Genomic DNA, 15,000 nt, shown 5'->3' on the forward strand with positions numbered 1-15,000 from the left:
CAGATTCAAACTTCAAAAGCTTGACTAACACAAGGGAAGAAAAGCAGCTTGTAAGCAATTTCGTTCACAAGTTATAGTAGAGCTCCTTTTTAGCGAATTGCACGCGCATTCATACACCTGGCTAGCATGAGTATTCAGTACATTAACTCAAGTCAAGCAAAGTAGCAAAGGGTATCATCATTAAGCAATCAAGTGAAGTAGCCATCAAGTAGTAGAAGAAAAGAAAGTGGTATTAGCAAGCCTCAGATTTCCACTTTTCTTGCCATCTGGTCAATCGGTTATCTTGCTTGGCATGCTTTTGATGAGTAAACATGAGAAAGCCAGAGTAGCCAGCATCCAAAGCCAGAGTAGAAAAAAGAAAGTTTGTGACAATTGCTGATAGAGTACTAACAATTTAGATTGTAGCATTTGTGCTGGTGCATACTAAAAATGTCAGAAGGGGTCACGAAATCATAAAACACACTCCAGTGCTCTCGCACCTCCGTTTCATAATACGAGGCGTACTAGGTTTCGTCAAGACAACAAGGATTTGACCAAGAGTTGCCCCATTAATATGTGGTTTATATACATGATAAAAAGAATATCACAAATTATCAGTAAACACTTTCGAATAAGAATCTAGTGCTACCAATTTTATGCCATATAAACCACATGTTAACAAAGTAATTCTTGGTCAGAGCCTTGTCTTAACAAAACCTAATACGCCTTATGTTTGAAACGGAAGGAGTGTTTCATAATGTCAGGTAGTATCACAAATCATAGCCAGGTGAAGCGCACACTGGCTTTTTTCACGGAGAGGTGCCGGGGATTTATTCCGAAACATGCTTCTTCAGTCAATCCGGTCAGTATAAGCTTCCTGAGCGACGCAGGCTTGCTTCTGGCCTGATGGGCTCCCCAGTGAAGGGATCAAACTTGTAAGGCTCCCCTGTGTAGGGATCAAACCTCATCTGCTGATGTTCAGCAGAATATTCAGCAGAGGACCTGGACTTGAATTCTGGTTCTATGTTTGTGGAGTACCCTGTGGCAGATACCAATCTTCTTTCCCTAGAGAGAACAGCTTCGGCTGGTCTTTCAATGTAACTCTGTTCTTGTGTGTATCTTCGCTCTAGATGCCTTCCGGTGTTCTGTCTGGGTTCATGTGCTGATCTCTCAATATAACTCTGCTCATGTATGTTTCTACGATCTAGATGCCTTCCAGTGTCCTGCCTGGTTTCATGTGCTGATCTATCATTATAACTCTGTTCTTGTGTGTATCTTCGATCTAGATGCCTTCCAGTGTCCTGTCTGGGTTCATGTGCCGACCTTTCCTTATAACTATGCTCATGTATGTCTCTTCGATCTAGATGCCTTCCCGTGTCCTGCCTGGCTTCATGTGCGGATCTTTCGTTATAACTCTGTTCTTGTGTGTATATTCGATCTAGTTGCCTTCCAATATTTGGTCGTGGTTCAAGTAGTACTTCTTCTCGCCGCAGTCTTGGCTCTGGGTATCTTACAACAGCGGGTCTTTCTTCGGCATATCTTCTTGACTGAGACACAATTGGATCGTCAACATAAGAGGAGGAAGGATAACCGCCTAGGGAGCTGTATCTACTGCTCCTGCAAATAAAATGGATCTCGATGATCACATATTCACATGAAATATTTGCAATAGCAACCCAGTAAAAGGATGCAAGCAGAGAAGCTACTAAGCTCGTAAAAGAGAAACAGGATCATGCCAATGTCCTTTTGCTCATTGCCCTCGAGGATGCCTACCCGGATGCTGTGTAATCGTAATCTTGGTGCCGGTATCGCTTGGTTTGTATTTCAGAATTTCTGGACAAATAAGTAGTATCCTGTAATATTTGTGCTGCGCCAAAAGCCTCAACCTTGCGCTGCAAGTCAAAACTCCATACATTAGAATGCATAGTTGCTTAAAAATACAGCCACGAAAGAAAAAGGGAGATGCTGAATAAGATAAGTAACAACCTTAGCAATTAATGAAAGGAAATATTCTCCTTTATTGCGTTTGTCAGAACCTGTTATCAAAAACTGCATCGAGAATTAATCAGACTAATAGTGCCATTTCAAGCCCAGGTAAGAGGCTTTTGGAAAAGAAAAGTTCAGGTAAGAGCTCAGAGATCATCTACGTGAAACAATTACACACCTGATTAAGGACGGCAACAGCACCTGACTCAGGGAGCTCACTGAGGCTCTTTATGCAATGGATGTCAATCTGGGAAGAAAAATACAGGACGATGATGCTCCGTACCCTCAAAAAACGAAGATAAATAGGAACATTTCTAACAAATTACTTACGTCGTATGGACTGCCAATTCCAAGACGTAAAATACGAAGTAAGAGTTCGTTGACGGCTGAAGGTAGTGAATTAACAGCTGCTTCATAGGGATCAGTGACATCAGACACCTAGGGGATAAAAACGCAAATATGTCAACAAAGATACCACCTTTTTTCCTTTCTGAAGTACGCATTTTATTCAACTCCCTCTATTCCTACACAAGAACCGTGCTGCGAGTATTGATGTCAAATCTTATACTTTATGTTGTTTTGTATGGAAATATAATAGGCGTTTAGAGACAACAACCGTCTGATTCAATAACAGACAAGACTATATCAGAGCATCAAGAGCTGCCAGGTTAATGACCATTTCAATTTTAGAGCAATTGTACTACAACGTGCATCAGCCAAAGATTAGACCTATTAGCACAATATCAAGTCTTAATACGATGGATCTTGTGACAACTAGACAGATATATAAGTGAGCTAAAGCTTTAGCAAGTCAAAAGCTAGCTCAGTTGTACAAATAAATCTGACTTCTTGGCTTTAGTACAAAATGATTATATGGTGTATCACCCATACCCTGTTTGATAGTCTTGGAGCTTTCGTTTGCCGTTCAATCAAATCATGTCCGTATCTGCCATGAGAATAATCTGGCTTGCCTCCTGATACATTTGATCTTCTAGTTTTCACCTCTTCACGACTTCTCTTATTATCGTTCTCTACTGCAGGTCGAGCAACTGAAACCTGTTGTGATGAACAGTACCACGGCTAAATTTGACTAATCAAAACCAGAAAAAAAACAAATTAAGAAGCAAGAAATAGCCCAAAAAAATGGTATTCCTATTCATGCCTGGATCTTGAAAGATGGTCCTCGGTTAGGTCCGCTGACAGTTTTACCATCCATTTCTTTTATTGCATTGTCAAGCTCCTGCAATCAATTAAAATTAATGTAAATTACTTGGTTATAACTTGAGCTATACAACTTAAAATGATATCAGAATTTACACAACTACTTACTGAACGACTGCCAAAGTGAATGAATCCAACTGGGTATTGTCCTTTTCTTGAGACCGCAACCCGAATTACCTAATCAGCAATTACACGTCACTTTAGGATTAACATCACAGATAAGATTGGTAAATGCAAATATGTGATAGCCATGTTGATAGACAAACCTCTCCAAAATGTCCAAAAAGCTTTTTCAAATATTCCTCATTGGCATTTGCTGGTAGATTACCAACAAAAGCAGTCTTAATCTGTGTATCACCAGAATAGAGAACACAATCAAAACATAAAATAGCTATACTGAAATTAAGAAGAAATGTTCTCCATTGAAATTACCTTGGCCATTTCATCAGCATCCACATTAGACTCCCTCTCAGCCCAATTTATTGCTGGATGCAAAATACCACCAAGCATAAAATCTGTTCTGGAACCAATACGGAGTACACGTGCTGCAGCCTGTGATGTGTGATCGATAGTTTTAGGAGGAAAGGAATCAAAGGAAGATGATCTGTTCAGATAACATGGACTAAAGAACATCTCCGTGATGATATAGATATTTCCCTTTTGCATACATATCAGTAGCATAATCTCAGATCAGTGACGAACCAACATAATATGTTGACAAACATACACATAATTGGCAGCTATGATTAATGTCAGAAGTGAGACTCCGCCGCATGCAATGTCAGCTTAAGATTGTGAGCAGTACATTTGTGCAGAAATGAAGCTAAGGAAAATGGCGAAATGAATGAAGGATCAGCTTGTCAGACTTTCCAAAACAGAAAGGCTTGGTCACTGGCAAGTATCTGATGGGTTAAATTACGAAGGAGATGGAGAGAGAGGGGACAACAGTTTACAGAATAAAATGAGTAACAAGGAAGTGCATGATTCAATCACTTGCAGAGATGAGATCAAATGCTGATTTCCATATTCCAATTCCTTATTCCTACATACTTGTTCTCATCTTTCTGATGCTAAAACTCGAATTAAACATTGGAGCTGTACTACCTATACATGACTTCTGATTCCACCACATGTTCTCCCAGTTTCTAAAGAAAGAGTGAACCAAAATAAATAGCGACAACGGCATAGTACACATTCAGCACGTAATGGAAGCGCCATAGATTGCATATGCTATCAGAGGACCAAACCCTTGATCCCTGAAGAAAAATGAAGACCAAAAACAAAGATGGAGCCTATGTTTTTAAGGCGACACCTTACCGCCTTAGGGAGGGGGGGCGCTTTGGCGCCTAGGCGGGCGCTTTGGGCGCTAGCGGTCGATTTTCCAAAGCGGAGGGGGAGCGCTTCGACGCCTAGGCGTCGCCTTAGGGACGCTTTAAAAACATAGCATGGAGCTGAGTGGCTCGCTAGCTTTAATGTCTTTTGATGGAACCAAGTATATGCGTCCGAAAAATTTGAACGGAAAGACAAGGCTAGGGGTAGTATATGACAGAAGTTGGAACAGAATATACGTAATACGAAGTAGATACTTCAGATATCAGTTACTGATAGAAGAGGAAGAGGGAACTGAAGGACTTATTGTCATTCCTGTTGTCAAGGTGACTGAAACTCCATAAATTCCACGCAATCAAACATTGCGCCCCCGAGCAAGTCTCTTCAGCAGCCGAAAAGGCAAAAAGTTTTGTGGTCTTGGTATCAAAGATCTAGCTACACAAAACAACTGTCTCCTAATGAAATTTGCCTACAGACACCACTGAACCTCAGCTACCCTGGATCTACTGGATCAAGCAACAACACCTCTCTAGCCTACCACAAATAGCTTCCTGCCCAAAACCCTCCTTCCTAACAAAGCTATCCAAACCCAGCTACCAAAGCTTCTAGACATAACTTTCGTGATCTCAAACAATGGCCAGAAAACGTTCTTTTGGCATGACACTTGACCCACCAACAAACCTCTAGCAAAAGCTTTCCCAAACCTCTACTCCCACTCCACAAACACACACGTCCTAGTTGTGCACATCATGCTTTACGGGCTACTTACGACCTCATGAACCGGCTAACCAACGCTGCCTCGAGCGAGCTTGTTGCTCTGTCTTTGTTGTTACAGGATTTCCAGCTGTCGGACAGTCCAGATGAGCGCTTCCTTGTGCATAGCCCCAGCTTCTCCTCCGAGGCTGTCTACGACATATTAATGCAGGAAGTAGTGGAAGATGATCATGCTGACTTAATTTGGCATTTTAGAAACCCGAGCAAGATCAAGATATTGGCCTGGCTGTTATCAGAGGGAGACTAAAATACACGAGCAAACCTGTTCCACAAACATATCGCACCTGATGCTCACTGCCCGCATTGCTCCGGTCCAAAGACACTCTACACCTGTTTGTCTCTTGCCCGGCTGCCACCAGAGTCTGGGATCTGCTCGGTTTACAAACTACAGGAAGATTTCAAGACCTTTGGCTCACTGCTACTCCTGCTGGCCTAGACCCTTGCGTCTGGCCTGAAGCGCTGCTCACCATCTTCAAAAATGAGAACCATACTGCCGCTGTAACCGTCACAAACATCTGTAAATGATCTAGACCTCTGGTTGCATCGGTTTAAAAACCCGGTGGATAAGGTGTCAGCCAAGTCTTGGCTTGACTACCTCTCCTTGCAGCTTGCAGCTGACCTTGTAAGTTGTAACTACTTAACCATTGGTCACTTTGGGTAATATATATACAGGTGGGATCCGTGAGACCCATTACAGAGATGCTGCACCCAGAAATTTTAAGCAAAGGTGTAAATTATTCTTTTGGTGTATAACTCACTAATATACCCTCCTTGCATGCAATGTCTCGTCAGATGTAGCAATTGTCACAATAGGTCATCTACTTAATCAGAGAGGATTAGGGATTAACATAAAAATTAGCACTATGCCCGTGCGTTGGTACGAAACCACCAAAAATATCGAGTTAGGTCACCAGCATTGGAGATCATCGGAAGAGTGTCGGTTTCTTACAACCATTTTGTGGTTCCGACGAAAAAAATGAGAATGAAAAGTCGAGGGGTTGTGGGCGGTGATGAACCAGAGCAACTGAAATGGCTATGCGAGGGCCATCACAAGATTTGAGCGAGAAGTTGTTTCAAATTTTGAAATTGGGGGGGGGGGGGGGGGGGGGGGCACAACATTTTGAGTAAGACTGTACATGTTGTTTGTACTTTTTGCAAGAGTGCTGGTCCCACATGCGAGTATGAGTGTATTTGTGTATTTGTGCTCTTTGCAAGGATGTTGGTCCTCCATGCGAGTAGAAGTGGAGAAAGAGGAGTGGACTCACTACCAGCTCTAAACTTTATAAATATAATATAATACGTATATAGGAATGATATGCCGCCATATCTGTCTCCTGCACTCTGTAAAGGAACTAGTGTAGTGGATAGAAATCCTTGTGAAGATTGGAGATTGATCAAAGATTGGAGGTATATGTGAATCGAAAGCGGCATATCTGCAATTCTGATATTTCTTTACAAGTATGCCGAACAAAGATTTGTAGGAGACATTAAATACGGGCAACACCTTCAGAAGTATAAAGTTGTTTGCTTTGGTTTTCATATCTTCTGCAGATCCGGAATGTATGGGGAACATTTTCATACGCAAAAAGTTGAGCACAGAAGATTGTCCTTTGCAATGTTAATCAGTCATATAAGAGAAAAGGATGAGAAAATATGTTACGTCATAAAAGTTCATAACCAATACTGAGTATATGACTCCAAGAGATGGGCTGCTTGTCAGCAGAACAAAGGTATGTTGGTAACTTGGTGTCAATTCATTGTCTAGCTTCCTAAACTGAGGTAGCAGCACTAAGGATATGCGATTACTTGAGCATGTAATGATGGACTGTCTGATGAACTTATTTTGCTAGATAGACAGATTTATGGCAAGCAATAAAGTGCAGAATCACTGTGCAGCACCAACAGATAAGCAGAAGAATCAATAGAATCTAGTCACATATTCTGAATTTCTGATATAGACATAAGATGGTTTCATCCAATAAGATTGTTTATAAAATTGAGAGGCAATAATATTGGTCAAGTCCTGCAAGATAAATCAACCGACAAGGCTATGGTCAACTATAGTAAACTAGGAGCTAGGAAAGATGTTAAAAAAATATACACATAATCTCAAAGTCAAGAAGGTATGAAAAGTAGCTGATTTATATGCACCTTTAAATAGTTATAATTTATAATTGGAAAATACTAAACAACAGAAAAAATTCAAACCCACCTTATCAGGTCATGTTCGATAAAGAAACTATCAGGTCATGACTTCCACAATAGAATGCACTGGATGATGAAGTTAACCAAAAACGGATTTCCTAGCACAGAATAAAGAATAGATACTTACTCCATGAGAAGAAAATCGCACAAACGCAAAGCCTCGATTTAGACGCCTTTTGCTCGTTGAAGAATCAAGATTTGAAGCCGTTGCAAGGTCAACTGATATGACATCTTTGAATGTCTGAAGGTCAAAGAATTGTATCACTAATTGTATATCCCAGTGATCTTTCTTGAAACATAAAATAAAAGGAAACATGTTCTACCTTATGAATCAATTCTTCAAATTCTTCAGCACTCCATTCTGACAAAAGAAATAGATAGCGCAATGATAAGAATTTAGGTGATAATATACATGCGGTTTTTTCATAAGAAAGTTCTCATAAACCAACATTTTAACAAGAAATTTTGTCAAGAACAACTGTTCACAGTACAAGTCAAAAGTTTGTCAGACCCAATATATATCTAAAATTTAGAATGGGTGTTTTCCACCCCTCAACTATTGTCTGAGTGTAGCTTTCATCCTTGTATTCTAAAACCGCCCAAAGTCGGTCTCTCAACTATCCACACCGTCCAATTTTCATCTCTCAAAGCGGTTTTGTCCCTTCCAAGGCGGTTTTGGATGACGTGCGCCTACATATCAGCCACAACACCATGTATTTGTGACATGGTAGACACGTGGTGATGATGTGGCCTACACCTACACGTCAGAGCCACATTACTCAAAACCGCTTTCAAAAGGCCAACTGCTCCAAGGGATGAAAATTGCCCTGTAATGATAGTAGAGCGACCAGCTTTGAGTGGTTTTAGAGTTCAGGGGTGAAAGCTACATTCATGTAATAGTTGAGGACGGAAAACAATATTTCCCTTCTTTTAATGAAAACAGAGGTTGGACTTGATAGCTTGGTCTTTTCATCAACTGTATCTCTTTTTATAGTAGAGAATCTGACCTCGGTATCAATTTCATCAACTTTATAGTCATGTGGTTTTTGTTTCCGTATTTATTGTTATTCTATTTATTTTGACCTCCATACTTCGATCAAGATATTGGACACAGAATGCCAATCTTTAAAAAGAAAGGGGGGGGGGGGGGAGGGGGGGGGAGTGATCAGCTGTTGCACCAAAAAAAAAAAAGGTCTTACAGTAAAAAAGAATAGTAGAACTTCGCCATGATAATTTTTAGTATTTGTTCTTTCATACTTCTAATAGATATCTCTGGTTGGGCAATTGTGAACAGCTTGTGGGCAATATGAGATAAGAGCTGACTAGGAGAAAGAAGTAAGCGGATCTTGCAGCTGTTTCCATTCCTTCATTTAGGTCTCGAACTATTAAGTAGAAGATCAAGCACTAATCTGATGGATCAAATGCTTTCGGAAATTTTCTGCATTCTGATTATGAAGGTTCTTTCTGAGTGAAGCTTACCTTTGCAAAGATTTCCAAAGAAGAGTGTATCTTGATCCAAAGAAAGATCAACAGCTAGTCGCTTTCCTTGAAGCTAGTAGAGAACAAACAACAAATATATTATTCATGTCAAGATTAATATATGTGATGTAATAAAGATGTTTAATTCCATGATACTGAATAAGAAAGCTAGCGTCTTTCTCTCTCAACTCAACACAAAACTACAAAGGGAAGAAAAGGTGAACTTGTGACAACATTTTTATGATATTGATAAGGATATAAACAGCTCATTAAATAAGTATAATGACTAACAGAGCTATTAAGAACTAGTAATGCATGCAAATTTATGATACTGATAGGTGGAGTGTATAATAACTAACTTGAAATTTCTTTTCTGGTCATGTAATTGAAGGAATTTACCTCACTAACCTCTAAATTTAGCCATTTCAGCCACAATAAAAAGCAGGTTGGTGGGTGTCACCAATTTATTTGCAATCATGTCTAGTTCCTTATAGTATATCATTGAAAAAGTACTCTTATAGTAAAGATAACAGTTGATTATTTCCTAGATTCTACTTGAGATTTGAGGAAATGGGGGATTAGAAAGTTTTAAAACATATGTACATATAATGTGTGATATGGAAATTTCTACAGCAACTAAAAAGAAGTTTGGTGCTCTTGCCTCAATCCCATTCTTTTGCCTTTTAGCAATATAAGCACACTCCCTTTCTGCAAATCTCACAAATCCAAATCCCTGAGGAAGTTTGGGAAAATTAATGTTGATAAAATTCGTGATAAAAGTTACTCGATAGTATATTACTATGTCTGAAGAATCGAAACATTTATTGCAATGTCATAAGAGTTGCAATAAAACCAGACCTTGGAAACACCATTCTGATCCTTCATTATGCGCAAGTCAACAATCTCACCACAAGTAGAAAATATCTGCTCATGAAATGGTCAGTCCAACGAGTATGTGGCAACCAGAAGAAATGAAAAAAAAACACCCTTTTTTACATGAATAGATGAAAGTTAACGAATCAATTATGTGACTATTATTAATTTACAATGGATAAAATATACTTAAAGCTCAGCAGTCCAATGACCAATAATTAAGCGAAATTTCTAGCCATTGTAGTACTACATATTTCTGTTATTACTAGCTAGAGCACGACAATATTGCCTGCAGACAGATTTACCAAGCCACGTCCAAAAATTACAGAACCAGTTAAGCTTCTGGTAGATACAAAACATGATTTAGGTGTGCCAATACATTTGATTTGGTTGGCATGTCTTACACAACATCCACATCTAAAATGGGCGAGTAAACCGTGCCATTAGCAGGTTTTCAGATTAACCTACAAACCAGCTGGTCACCCCCTGTTGGATTGCAGAAAACTATAGCTGGAGATAAACAATGCGAAACGGTGGAATATATAATGCTACCAGACAGTTATTCAGCTGACAATATACTGTTCCTAAACATGGCTTCTACAAATCACATCGGAGATGCAAGCACTTGAGGTAATAGTCTGTCCTTGCGCAGTACACCATTCCTGAATGACACCAACAAGCAACACCTCATACACAAGTGGGTGTTGGCGGCTGTAGACAAAACCAACCTCTCGGAGTGTCCCCTCCGTCGCCGACCGCGGCAGCCCGCCGACGAACACCTCGGCGCCTTTCACCCGCCGGTCTGCACACATACCAGCACGTCATTCAATGCGCAGCGCAAGTGCACAGGCACGCCCAGAATCAGATCCCAAAATCCCAGAACAAATTCGCTCGGCTTCTCCGCAGCAGACTGCGCGAAACACAAATAAGCCCAGCAGCCTCACCTTGCTCGTCGTAATCCCCTTGCGACGCCGCCCTCCTGTCCTGAAATCCCCAGGAAAAAAACAAAAACAAAATCAGAGACGAGGTCATCTCGGCAAAACCTGCACCGAACCGGGCGCCGCGACGACCGGGCGGACCGCCGGCGCCGCGCGGCATCGAACCCGGCCGCGCCTGCGCGGAAGGAATCGAGGAACGCGACGGAAATTCACGGGCTCGGGGTGTGAGTTCCGAGTAGTACCATTTTTGGTTCTTCTCTTCTTCAGCCGAGAGCCCGAGACGAGACGCAAAACAGAGTGCACGGAGCTTTCTCTTTTCCCCTTTATATTTCCCCCGAATTATCGGTTCGCCTTTTCTCTCACTCAGAGAGAGACGACTGTGGTTTTAGGCTGGTCAAAATGGGGAGGAATTTAGGAGTAACATCACATATTTCAATACAACTTTGCTTATATGGCACATATTTAATGAAGAAAGAGGTGTTTATAGTAACTAGCTAAGTTACCGGAATATCACATACTTAAAAAACAATAAGTCTATAACCTAATAAATATATCGTTGCATGACACTATATAGATATTTCTACCTACTATGAAGGTAGTAACATAGTCTAGAAAAATGTGTACGTTACTAGCTTATGTTTTTGCCCATTATGATCAGCCTTATAACCAACAGGGCCCGCGCGGCCCAGCCTATTGGAAAGCGTACCTGTCCGGCCCGTCCCCGCTGTAGGCCTCCGTTCTTTTGTTTTTTCTTTTATAGCAAAGAATGAGATATGTTCTTTTTTTTAGTTCAGAATGAGAGATGTTTGTAGATTAAAAAAAGAATGAGAGATGTTCGTACTGTATTAAAGCAAGGAGTTGCTGTTTTTATGTCTTTTGAGTGCTTTCATTTTCAGCACTGCCGTCGTATGTGTAATAGTGCAGCGCATGTTCTTGCGAGGTATGATTATAGTTTGGTTGAGGCCCTGTTGTTTGGGGTGAGTTTGTGCTGGAGTTTGTTTCTGTTCTGGTAGCCAGTGATATTGTTGGGTCCAGTGTTTAAATGAAAACTTTTTTCACTGTCAAAAAAAAGGTTGAAGTGTAACGAACAAGAGAAATATACATTGTCTAAACTCCATTCCTTCTATTTATACAACAACAAAGGACACAATGAATATGTGAATATGTGCCTATTCAGAGAGGCATATGGGCGAAATAGTTTCGAATGGAGCCGCCATATGGCGGGCTTCATCCAACTATGGAATAATGCACGCACACCACGAGTAAGTCACCCAGGTAGTTGTTAATTGTATTTCCTTTTTTATTTCTATTTTTTGGGTATATGGTTATATGAAGTCATTAATTTTAAACAAAATCCAAATCAATTCCAAGATTTCAAAAAATCAAAAAATTCCAATAGCAACTTAAAAATGATAAATGTTTCTTTTTGGGTTCAATATTTTCATATTTATTAAATATTTACTGTAGTGACTCTTTAGTGTTCCACACAGGATTGCGATGCAATTCATAGATATTCACACATAAAAATAAAAATGGTCATATTTCAATCATTTCAGAACCTTTCCAAAGCCATTTTCACAGATATTTTCATTGTTTTAGTTATCAAAAACATTTCGTGGACATTTCACACAATTTTCAATTGTTTGAAAATAGTTTACATTCACACATGTTTTAGTTATTCCAGACATATGTCAACCAATTTCAATTTTATCAATTAATTTCAAAAAGCATCCCACATACATTTTCACAATTGTTTCAATTTTTTAATATGCTTCAACTGTATGATGAACTTCAAAAGTATTTCACACATGATTTAATGACAATTTCAAATCTTCAAACGTTTTTTCATTATATCAACTTATTTAAATAATATTTCTCCCTCGGTTTAACAAGAAGTTCAATTTTTCAACAAATTTCCATATTTTGGTCATATTTTAAAAAATGTGTTCTTGAAAATTATTTTAAACTTCTTGAAGTCTTTAGAAAAAAATCTTTTTTTTGGAAAATCCTTTTTACATTCATTGGTATAATGTATTATTTTGAGTATTTTGCGAATATTCCTAAAAATGATATATGTAGTTCATACGTATCAAACGTATCCATATTTTTTGTTATGTTCATTTTCACATTGTTTTGGCATGGTGCACATGCTGAGAGAACATTCACACACTGGAGGTGTTAAGACAACTCTCATAAAAAACGCATGCATGCATGCACAGGAGGTATATGATGACATGTAGGATCGAAAGTATGTTTAGAGAGGGGTGATTAGACTACTTGACCAAATAAAAACTTAACCTTTTCCCAATTTTAGTTATTGGCAGATTTTAGCTAATTTAGGACAAGTCAAGCAATCATCACATGATTCAAGCAAGCATGCAAAGAGTATATTGGCAGCGGAAAGTAAAGCATGCAACTTGCAAGAATGTAAAGGGAAGGGTTTGGAGAATTCAAACGCTATTGGAGACACGGATGTTTTTCCCGTGGTTCGGATAGGTGGTGCTATCTGTTGGGGAACGTTGCAGAAAACAAAAATTTTCCTACTCGTTTCACCAAGATCCATCTAGGAGTTCATCTAGCAACGAGTCATCAGATGCATCTACATACCTTTGTAGATCGCGTGCGGAAGCGTTCAAAGAACGGTGATGATGTAGTCGAACACGACGTGATCCAAATCACCGATGACCAAGCGCCGAACGGATGGCACCTCCGCGTTCAACACACGTACGGGACGGGAGATGTCTCCTCCTTCTTGATCCAGCAAGGGGGAAGGAGAGGTTGATGAAGATCCAGCAGCACGACGGCGTGGTGGTGGATGCAGGGCGTCACAGCAGCAGGGCTTCGCCTATACTACGAGAGAGAGACGTAACGGGGAGAGAGGGAGGCGCCAGGGGCTGGTGTATGAAGTCCCTCCTCTCCCTCACTATATATAGGGGTGCAAAGGGGGGGCGCCGACCCTAGTAGATGGAATCTACTAGGGGGCGGCGGCCAAGGGTGGGGAGCTTGCCCCCCAAGCAAGGGGGCGCCCCCTTTTGGGTTTCCCCCAACTCTAGGCGCATGGGCCCTTGGGGGGTGGCGCCCCAGCCCACTTTGGGCTGGGTCCCCTCCCACTTCAGCCCATGGGGCCCCCCAGGGACAGGTGGCCCCACCCGGTGGACCCTCGGGACCCTTCCGGTGGTCCCGGTACAATACCGGTGACCCCGAAACTTGTCCCGATGGCCGAAACAACACTTCCTATATATAATTCTTTACCTCCGGACCATTCCGGAACTCCTCGTGACGTCCGGGATCTCATCCGGGACTCCGAACAACATTTGGGTTACTGCATATACATATCTTCACAACCCTAGCGTCACCGAACCTTAAGTGTGTAGACCCTACGGGTTCGGGAGACAAGCAGACATGACCGAGACGACTCCGGTCAATAACCAACAGCGGGATCTGGATACCCATGTTGGCTCCCACATGCTCCACGATGATCTCATCGGATGAACCACGATGTCGAGGATTCAATCAACCCCGTATGCAATTCCCTTTGTCAATCGATATGTTACTTACCCGAGATTCGATCGTCGATATCCCAATACCTCGTTCAATCTCGTTACCGGTAAGTCACTTTACTCGTACCGTAATGCATGATCCCGTGACCAGACACTTGGTCACTTTGAGCTCATTATGATGATGCATTACCGAGTGGGCCCAGTGATACCTCTCCGTCATACAGAGTGACAAATCCCAGTCTTGATCCGTGTCAACCCAACAGATACTTTCGGAGATACCCGTAGTCTACCTTTATAGTCACCCAGTTACATTGTGACGTTTGGTATACCCAAAGTACTCCTAAGGTATCCGGGAGTTACACGATCTCATGGTCTAAGGAAAAGATACTTTGACATTGGAAAACTCTAGCAAACGAACTATACGATCTTGTGCTATGTTTAGGATTGGGTCTTGTCCATCACATCATTCTCCTAATGATGTGATCTCGTTATCAATGACATCCAATGTCCATAGTCAGGAAACCATGACTATCTGTTGATCAACGAGCTAGTCAACTAGAGGCTTACTAGGGACATGTTGGTGTCTGTTATTCACACATGTATTACGATTTCCGGATAACACAATTATAGCATGAATAAAGACAATTATCATGAACAAGGAAATATAATAATAATGCTTTTATTATTGCCTCTAGGGCATATTTCCAACACTATCC

General features: G+C 40.8%; 1 protein-coding gene across 1 annotated transcript; it reads right to left on the reverse strand.

Annotated features, from left to right (window-relative positions):
* Nucleotides 1-350: 350 nt before the first annotated feature.
* LOC125508040 (uncharacterized) lies at nucleotides 351-11,007 on the reverse strand. Its single transcript, XM_048672595.2, has 17 exons — nucleotides 10,791-11,007; nucleotides 10,575-10,648; nucleotides 9,832-9,897; nucleotides 9,635-9,706; nucleotides 8,974-9,046; nucleotides 7,818-7,855; nucleotides 7,622-7,735; nucleotides 3,619-3,738; nucleotides 3,453-3,533; nucleotides 3,295-3,363; nucleotides 3,128-3,205; nucleotides 2,857-3,021; nucleotides 2,296-2,403; nucleotides 2,144-2,212; nucleotides 1,966-2,028; nucleotides 1,753-1,871; nucleotides 351-1,596 (listed from the first exon to the last, which is right to left on the reverse strand). Exons 1-17 carry the CDS (start codon nucleotides 10,942-10,944, stop codon nucleotides 843-845), a joined length of 2,217 nt encoding a protein of 738 aa, XP_048528552.2. The 5' UTR covers nucleotides 10,945-11,007; the 3' UTR covers nucleotides 351-842.
* Nucleotides 11,008-15,000: the final 3,993 nt, after the last annotated feature.

This window comes from Triticum urartu, chromosome 5A, assembly GCF_056163025.1.
Source record: "Triticum urartu cultivar PI428250 chromosome 5A, HENAU_Tu73, whole genome shotgun sequence".
Classification (NCBI taxonomy): Eukaryota; Viridiplantae; Streptophyta; class Magnoliopsida; order Poales; family Poaceae; genus Triticum; species Triticum urartu.